The sequence below is a fragment of the Dioscorea cayenensis genome, chromosome 20, assembly GCF_009730915.1.
Source record: "Dioscorea cayenensis subsp. rotundata cultivar TDr96_F1 chromosome 20, TDr96_F1_v2_PseudoChromosome.rev07_lg8_w22 25.fasta, whole genome shotgun sequence".
NCBI lineage: Eukaryota > Viridiplantae > Streptophyta > Magnoliopsida > Dioscoreales > Dioscoreaceae > Dioscorea > Dioscorea cayenensis.
Window position 1 is genome coordinate 30,153,265 of NC_052490.1, and position 9,076 is coordinate 30,162,340.

Consider the following 9,076-nt stretch of genomic DNA (forward strand, 5'->3'; position numbering starts at 1 on the left):
TTAAAAATAAAAGTTTGACTGATCATTTGATAACTCTGTCACGGCCCAACTGTACCAACCAGTCATCTTCACAAGAAGAAACAAATGAAAAATTACTTTTCCCAGAAGAAACTTACAAACCAAGTGTACATCCTATGATCCAGAAAGCTTCCTTTTATCAGTAAGCACAAGTAACACAACAGCAGTATAATTTGAAATTCACAACTGATGCAATAAATTGTACTTGTAAAATATGAGTATGGTATAAACAAATTCAAGTATCAAAATCAAATATGGGGAAAAAAATATAAGATGTTCTTTTGCTGAGAAAAATAGCTCCTTTAAATCAGAGAGAAGATGAAAATACAATGCTGAACCAGAGAAGCCGAGTTTCTGCATTTTTAAGTAATGCACCTTTCAAATATACACAGCAGACTTCTCTGGTTACACATGCAAGAAAAAAAAAAGAGCCCAAAACATAACTAACTAATGCTAAAGGATTTCAATCTCCAATTTGTTAAGATAACTAAAAAAAAAAGAAAAAGAAAAAAGAATTATTACAGTTCATCATGGAATTTCTTCTCACCAACTGGAGAAGAAGTATGGGATTCAGAGAGGTATTGAAAGGCCAGGGATGCATGAAGAGCTGCTCCATATGGAAGTGCTTCTTCATTGATCTGAAAATACGGGGAATGCGCAGGCGCTAAGGTTGCATGGGAATGATTCTGCATCCCTACAAAGTAGTAGTATGTTTGCGGGACGGCATCTGTGAAGAAAGCAAAGTCTTCAGATCCCATCAGTGGCACCCTGTCCAAGATGTTGCTGGATCCAAGCAATTCCCCTGCAACCTTCTCGAAGTGTTCGTGGAGATCATTGCTATTTACTGTGACAGGGAAGAAAGGCTGTCTTTCTTTGAGGAAATCCACGGTTGCATTACATCTTTGAACTGCCGCTTGAGCTACTATAACCTGTGTTCATTTGCAAAACAATGGAAATCATCAAAACTAATGATCACTATCTGAGAAAGCTCTTAAGATCTTACATATAAAGTGATGCCCCAATGTTGCAAACTTATTAACATTAAGAAAAAGGGCAGTGTGGTGAAACAAAAACAATGAAAAAAAGGAGGTGTGGTTCAAGTATGTCCTATTCAACTTGAGGTGATCCCAGTTGGGATATATTAGAAAACAAAATAATGTAACAGATTGATCTTCAAGGAGATATAGGATGAACCATGTAATTCATTCACACATGACAGCCTAAAAATTCAGGGTACAATTTAGGTATTACCAACAAGCACACAAGAATGTTTAATCCTACCAAGTGACAAGATTTCAAGTTCATTGATAATGTGTGAACCAAAGCACACAACTAAAAATTCTCATCATATTCACTAAAATCCATTACCTCCTCTATTCTCCGTCTCAGCTGCAAGAAGCTCTCTTTTGAGAAGGCACGGAAAGTGCCACCAATGCTAACAGAATCTGGAATGACATTAAACGCACTGCCGCCTTGAAATCTTGCAACTGTTACCACCTGTATAGAGAAACAACGAAGTTGAATCAATAACAGGCATAAGCAGTTTTATACCAATTATTTCTGCATAACATATGAGGTATTGGGCTCCCTAGCTCCAAGCAGATCATATGGCTACACCGGCCAGAACCTTCAGAACAAAGATATTTCGAACCAATGTATCAGATACTAAAACTAGCATATGAAGAAATGATTAATAGGGAGGTATCAATTTTAGATTTATGCAATCTAACAAAACCGATACCAGGCCAGTAGATCATCCAAACCTGAGAAATCTAGGCTAGATCTTAGACCATGTGATCTGATTACACAAAGAATCTATAAGCAATCCAGCAGTGAGACATGTAAGGACATTCAAAAGACCAATCTCTACAAATTTTCCTTCGCTAGAATATCAGTAAGCATGTGCATCATTCACTAGTTCTTTCTAGCCATAATGCTTTGTTCCTATTCTTATTGATTTTGCCAAAAAGGGGAAGAAACTGAATTAAAATATCATAGGAAGCTGCCAGCTTCAATCATAATAAAGCATACGAGACAAGATATACTTGCAGATTTCTAGATAGCTTGCCAAATAAATATTTATATGTACAATGTATATTACCTGCGAATCCAAGGGGTCAGCTTCACGTGAAACAAGATGCTGCAAGCTTACGATGACATTGGATGCAGCTATAATGGGATCGATTGTATGTTGAGGGATGGCCGCATGGCCACCTTTTCCAGTAATTGTTGCCTCAAAGAAACCACTCCCAGCCATAATCGGTCCAGGCCTGGATTGCACTGTGCCAACTGTGCCATCTGCAGCCAAGTGAAAGCCAAAAATGGCTTCGACATTGTCCACAGCTCCAGCTTCTATCATTCTCTTCGCCCCACCAGCTCCCTCCTCGGCTGGTTGAAACAGAAGGATGATTGTTCCCTATTGCAATGACAAGAAAGTCATATTCCAGCAGACAAATCTTTCTGAAGGTTTGCGTTTAACATAACTTAAGAATTTCACATGCAATACTCAAGATGACTTCAAACAAAGATTGAATTATTTTTTGCTGCAGAAGTAAAAACAAAACAGCAAAAAAAATTTCCAGAATAATAAGAAAATCATATAACATTAGGGAAATTTTAACACAGGGAAAAATTAAAAGGGCAGGAAAAAAATTATGCAGATACAGAATAATGAGATAGATACAGGGAGAAAAGTTCAACAATTCGCATGGAACCTTAAACCAATTTATTCACTGCTTGATTTGTTGGAAGTAAGGTCATGCAATTGAGAATATATCTAGCCTATTTCAATTAGTAAAGGATAATAAGGCAGGTGAAATTTAAGCGACAAAGCAACCACTCATGATGAAACAAACTTCTGCTTATACAGCCTCTGCTGCAAATTATGCTTTCTGGGGGCCTTGACATGAGTTCAGCGGCAAATGCCTTGCTCACAAAATTAGACAATTATATAGTCTTGGTTTTGCCTCAAAATAGTCTTTCCATCTTTTGCTGGTGATCTTATTCTATAATCATCTACTAAATTGGTGACAGGTCAGGAAGAAAAGTGCAGTGACATGTGACACAAATTAAGATGGACCTTGTCCAAGAACACCAGTTTAAGTCACAGATATCTTTAATAACTACTAGTCAATGCCAATAAGTTTGTGGCATTTAGCTGAAGCCGTGTGAACATTTCAGAGAATACGAGATGAAAAAAGACAAACTAGGGAATCAACTTTAAATTGATAACGCAAGAAGCATTGTGGTGATCGAATGTCAATGTCCATCATCTATACGCCAATACAAGACCTTTCCCTACCTTTGACAACTTTAGGTGGCTGTTGACTATTGCATATCAGCATATCCTTAATAAGGAGCCAATGAAGTTGGACCTTATGACCCACCACCAAGCTTTCTAGGTTTTGTGGAGATGCCCACTTGCAGAAAGTTCCATCCAACGCTGGTCCTCAAAAGGTACTGATGAATAAATAGACTATCCATACCTCATCAAATTAAGTTGTTAAACTACGGTCTCTTTAAGAAACCAGAACAATATTTGATATGCTCCATATAAGCAACATAAAAACTTTGGTGGATAGAATCTCACGAGCAATAGCTACACCATTCTTTATTCTTTATTGCGAAATCACTAAAATATGATCTATGATAACCCTGTTCTTAAATGGAAAGCGCATGCTATAGTTCAGCCAAGTTATGTATGACAAAGAACTCCAAGAAAGAGGATGGTTACCAAACAACTTCCATGAAATGAATGGCACTTGTAAAATAAAATCCATTTTCTTGAACAATGAAAAATTGAAATAGATCCTACAAGCTCCATCCAGCAAAACCAAACTACAGCCTGAGATAGTTTTATACTCTCACTGCTTAACACAACCTACTTAAGCATCCAAGTCTCATTAAAATGGGAAAAACCACAATTCCAATCAAACGTATTTTATTACCCAGAACATAATTAGTGTCAACTACTTCTATACCCCTTTACTTCATAACTTTACATGCCAAATTCTATTTTTGTGAATTGATCATCTATAGAATATTTTGAAGATTTCAAACTGACAGAACATCAAAGGAAAACCTTTATTTCATGGCGATGTTCCTGAAGGATCTTAGCAGCACCAAGCAGCATTGCAACATGCCCATCATGACCACAGCCATGCATCTTATCAGGAACTTTACTCTTATGCTCCCACTCCACGCTCTCCTGTCAACATTAGGAATTAGCAAATAAGAATAAACCCCCAAAGTAAAAGAACCATCATCTCTTAAATAATTTCCAGACAAATGCCACTATGCTAGATACAGACTGTTGGAAAAACCCATCCTGAATATGAGTATTTGGTAACACCCTGCAAAAAGGGCAAGTGTGATCCTTCATATGGTAACCAGATGAGACAGACCCAGTGCCCATTCTTCCATATTCTTTTTCTAAATCATTGAGAAAGCTCCTCAATGCCAAACAATACCCCAAAACAGCAAAACACTGTCAAGATACATGCCGACAGTAGGAAACTAAACAAAGAAATATATATATATATACAAACTAAGAGGAATAAAAGCTTATACATCCCAATGAAAATTATTAACTTAGAGGTGAATTAACTCAGAGAAAATTCAATCAGGAGAAAGATGGAAATTCAGTTCCTTTCCAGTAAAACCATTTGAATAAACTTATGATGCATATCAAGCTATAAGGTCAAGTGCAAAAATAAAAAATTAAAATAATAAAAAAACAGTCCAAAGAAATTTTGCAGAAAACCCATCAAAGCATCAAGCTGAAGTTCATCACAGGGAACCCAGCAAACTATGCCAACAATCCCAACCAACCAAAAAATCACCAAAATCATGGAAAACTACCAAGATACAAGTTAGCTCCTGCACAGCACATTTGAACTCAAAACAAAAGGTAAATCATGAAAAACAGTGAAGCTAACATCAGGCGTCAAATCGGAGCTAAAAAAGGAGCAAATTCATAATAAAAACGCCAGATTTTGAAGGCCTAGCAAATCGATCAAAAGGGAGAGACAAATCAAGATTGCACCCATTCAAATCAGAAGAAAAACACCATAAGTAACACCGAAATAGATCCCTAATTTCCGACAAAACTTTCTATTTTTATTTTTTATTTTTTCGTCAAATCCAAACAGCAATCAAATTAATCTCAATAAGGCAAACAAACACAATAAAAATCCCTTTTTAAAAAACACAAACTCATAAGAAATCACAAAGAAGAACGGCCAAAAAACCTGCATAGCCAGAGCATCCATATCAGCCCTCAAAGCAACAAACGGCGGCTTCCCGGTTCCAACAAAGCCAACAACCCCCGTAACAGCAACGGGGTGCTTATACGAGACTCCCATGGCATCAAGCTCCTTCCGGATGAGCTCGCTGGTCTTGAACTCCTCGTAGCCAAGCTCCGGGTTTTCATGGATCGTTCGCCGCACGCCCACCATCCACTCATAGAACTCCGGTTCCCTAGCTCTGAGGAGAAAATCCGGCGATGAATTCGCCGGCAAGACGGAGACGAGGACCACCACGATGATCAAAAACGAGGGATTTGGGGAACTCATCGTTGTGATTCCGAGGAGCACCTCCGCCGTCCCCGTCTCCAATGTTTCCGGTTCTCTTCGGTGCTGTTCTACGATATTTATAGAAATGGTGGAAGAGTGGGCCCCACTTAGTTTCACCCAATGGACGGACGAAACGTGTATGAGAAATGCGGAAATGCTGTTTCACAGTTAACAGCTGAGATTTGGTACGGTTATTATTCGCACGTGCGAAAATGGGACTCTGTGTATTGGATTCGATTATCATGAGATCACAAGAATTTAATCAGTTTCTCTCTACGTACTAAAAATCCTTAAAAATTAAATCTTTAAAAAGTTAATTATAATTTAATTTAAATGATTTTGGGATGTGGGTTTATGCATTTTTTTTTACTTTTAGATATACTATATTTTCTTTTAATTATTTTTTAAAATAAACAATATATGAATATATTGTGTTGGATAAATATCTTTTGTCAACTAATCTTCATCAACATGATTTAAGTCTACCTAATTGAACTGTTCAACTAAAACAAGATAATAATATTTCTAAAAAAAATTAATAATTTAAATATAAATAAGTGGACAAAGATTTTAAGAATTTTATTTTTTATTCTGTTTTGTAGGGATTATCATTTATCGTTTCTTTAGATAAAAATATCTCAACGGATTTGTGTGTTTGTTTAAAATATTTATTTAAATTTTTTTTATAAATTCAATTATTAGAATATGCATGCTATGGCTTAAAAAGTCATTTTTTAAAAAAATTTCATTTTTAGATAACAATTTAAGTTGTACTAATTATTTTTGGAAAACACGTGAATATATATATATATATATATATATATATATATATATATATATATATATATATATATATAAAAAAAAAGAAATTAAGAAAGTTAGGGCACGTGATGGAAATGATCATTGAGATCAAGTTGGCATCCGCTTCCAACATGAGAGAGACTTTTGTGGGTCCGGCCACTTGGGTTCTATGGTGGAAACTTATCCTGGACTCAATAAATAAAATATGAATATAAAAATAAATAAATAAAAGACATGTTCTTCCAACTTTGATTATGTTATTTCATCTTTCTTTTATAGATAAAAGGGGAAGCAAATCATTTTTTTTTTATACATTATTGCTTTTATTAAGATATATGTATTTAATGTTGTAGGACATGTATTTAATTGTTTCTTTCATATGTATGGTCTTAAAAATGTACAATGATACATATTCTTGAAAAGATTTTATTAATGTTTTATGATTCTTTTATAGTTCATGCGTATTAATTTTACTTATATCGCCCATTAACATTTAATTTTATTTTTTAAGTGTTCGTATTTTATTGAGAAAGAGAATTTATATCTTAACTCACATAGGACCCAAAGTGATTTATTAATATTTTATTAAAAATATTTTTTTAAGTAAAAAACATGAAGTATCAATTCTATTAATTTTAATATAATTAATTAAACAATAATCATAGCAAGTTAAAAAAAAAATATAAAGAACTTCTTTTTTATAAAAAAAAAATTATTTGTTGATGTACATTATTTAACAGCCTGTTAACTTGTGAAAAAATAATAATAGATATAAACTTTGTTTTGATTAATATAATATTTTCTAGTATAATAAAATAATTGGATAAAGAAAATATTAAATTATTGACTTTCTAGTATAATATTTCTACATGTATATTTTTGATATAATACTCTAACTGATCCTTCTATTTTTTTCTATCTTTTTTTTTTGTCCCTCTACTCGTAAATGCATGTAGAAATATTATAGAGGGACAAAAAAGACTAGTTATTTATGAATAAATAAATAAATAAAAACTCCACTTCAATAACAGAGTGTTGGATTAGTTGGTGATACTGACAACCACCGTTTGTTAAATGGCAGTGCTCCAGAGATATATGTTTTTTTATTCATTTTTAAAAGATTGGAGGCACTTTATAGTATTTAATCTAATATTTTATATCTATTTTTTATTATTCATGTATAATGCCACACATCCCAAACTTCTTAACCAACAAGTTGAAATTTATAAATTATAAAATAACTAAAATAATAAATGTTATCTTTTTATTTTTATTTTTATTTTTTATGAATATGTAATAAACACCCCTATTTAAGAGACAAATAGGTCTAAAAATACACCAGTTATGGTGGTTTCCTAACTTAAAAAAATCTTTCTGCAACCTTGGAGTTAGGCTGAAAGAAGACCCACATCGAAAGCTTGAATAGTACTAATAAAGAGTATTTACCAAAGTGTATAGTGTATTAACAGTATAAACAGTACTGTTGGGGAAAAGATTTGAACCCTTGTCCTTCCCTTTTGCACTTTTGTGTCATATTATTGAGCTATCCAATGGTTGACAAACAAATTTAATCTCTCTATATTATCTATTTTCACACGAATCTAATTGATATTGTAGTCTTTTGGCAGGAGATATTTAAGTTTGTATATATTAAAATTTAAAATTATGTTTAAGTGTGAATTAAAATAAAAATGAATTTTCAAGTGTGCTGAGGGCCTCTTGCTAGCTCTATTAGTACATGATCAGAAGGGTTAACCTATTAACTCCAGTACTAATAAATAGTATTTGTCCAAGTATGCAGTCCATGGACAGTATTATTGGGGGAAAGATTCAAACACTTTCCTTCCTCTTGCTCTTTTGTGTCATAAAATTAGGCTATTTAATGATTGACTAATAAATTTAATCTTGTTTTATTATCTATGCTCACGCAAGTCTAATTGATAATTTGATCTTCTGGCAAGATATATTTAAATTTTTATATATCAAAATTGAAAATTAGGTTTAAATGTGAATCAAAATAAGAATGTATAAATTTTCAAGTGAGCTAAAGACCTCTTGATCTATTAGTACGGGATCAAAAGAGTTCAAGTATTAACTCCTTGCTTGCGCACTGATGACATGGTTTGTCCACAAATTCATAAAAAAAAAAAAAATCCAACTGAATAATAGGATTTTGATTTACAAAAACCAATAAAGCAAAGAGCACAAAAATAATAGGCACCAAAATATATCATAATAAAAAGGACATTATAATAATAATAATATGTAAAACCATCACCGAAGAATAAATACAGCTCATTTATTGATTCCATGAATTTTTAGGGTTTTGGATGGACTTGGTGGATACACCTGTCCAAGATTTATAAGGGGTAAGATTCAAACAAGGCACATGAGCTCTTCTTCTTCTTCTTCTTCTTCTTCTACTACTTCTTTGAAATTTAGTATTCTTTGTGACATACGCATATATAGGATAATTAATTACACTTAAGTTTTTTAACACAAATATTAATTACATAAGTTAATAAAAATTAAAAACATTATTTTACTATTCATTTTGTTATAATTTAGTGTGTTTTTTTTCATATAGCTAATATGGCTAAGTGTTTTTTCATATTTAATAAAATTATGCTCACATTATTTTTATTTTTCTTTTTTATTTTGAAAAATAACCAGTACATATTTAC

The 9,076-nt window shown here is 33.0% G+C and overlaps 1 protein-coding gene across 1 annotated transcript; it reads right to left on the minus strand.

The window, feature by feature from the left end:
* Window positions 1-282: 282 nt before the first annotated feature.
* On the minus strand, window positions 283-5,634 carry LOC120251558 (IAA-amino acid hydrolase ILR1-like 1). The gene is made up of 5 exons (XM_039260116.1): window positions 5,268-5,634; window positions 4,100-4,225; window positions 2,120-2,434; window positions 1,387-1,515; window positions 283-947 (listed from the first exon to the last, which is right to left on the minus strand). The coding sequence occupies exons 1-5, from the start codon at window positions 5,589-5,591 to the stop codon at window positions 537-539; spliced, it is 1,305 nt and encodes a 434-aa protein (XP_039116050.1). The 5' UTR covers window positions 5,592-5,634; the 3' UTR covers window positions 283-536.
* Between the last annotated feature and the right edge of the window lie 3,442 nt (window positions 5,635-9,076).

Bases quoted from the DNA above. Each gene is read 5' to 3' on its own strand.
- LOC120251558 (XM_039260116.1), bottom strand. From the start codon at position 5,591: ATGAGTTCCCCAAATCCCTCGTTTTTGATCATCGTGGTGGTCCTCGTC. The intron at 1,516-2,119 runs GTAATATACATT...TTCTCTATACAG, and splicing joins CTGACCCCTTGGATTCGCAG to GTGGTAACAGTTGCAAGATT. The intron at 948-1,386 runs GTAATGGATTTT...AAATGAACACAG, and splicing joins TGAGACGGAGAATAGAGGAG to GTTATAGTAGCTCAAGCGGC.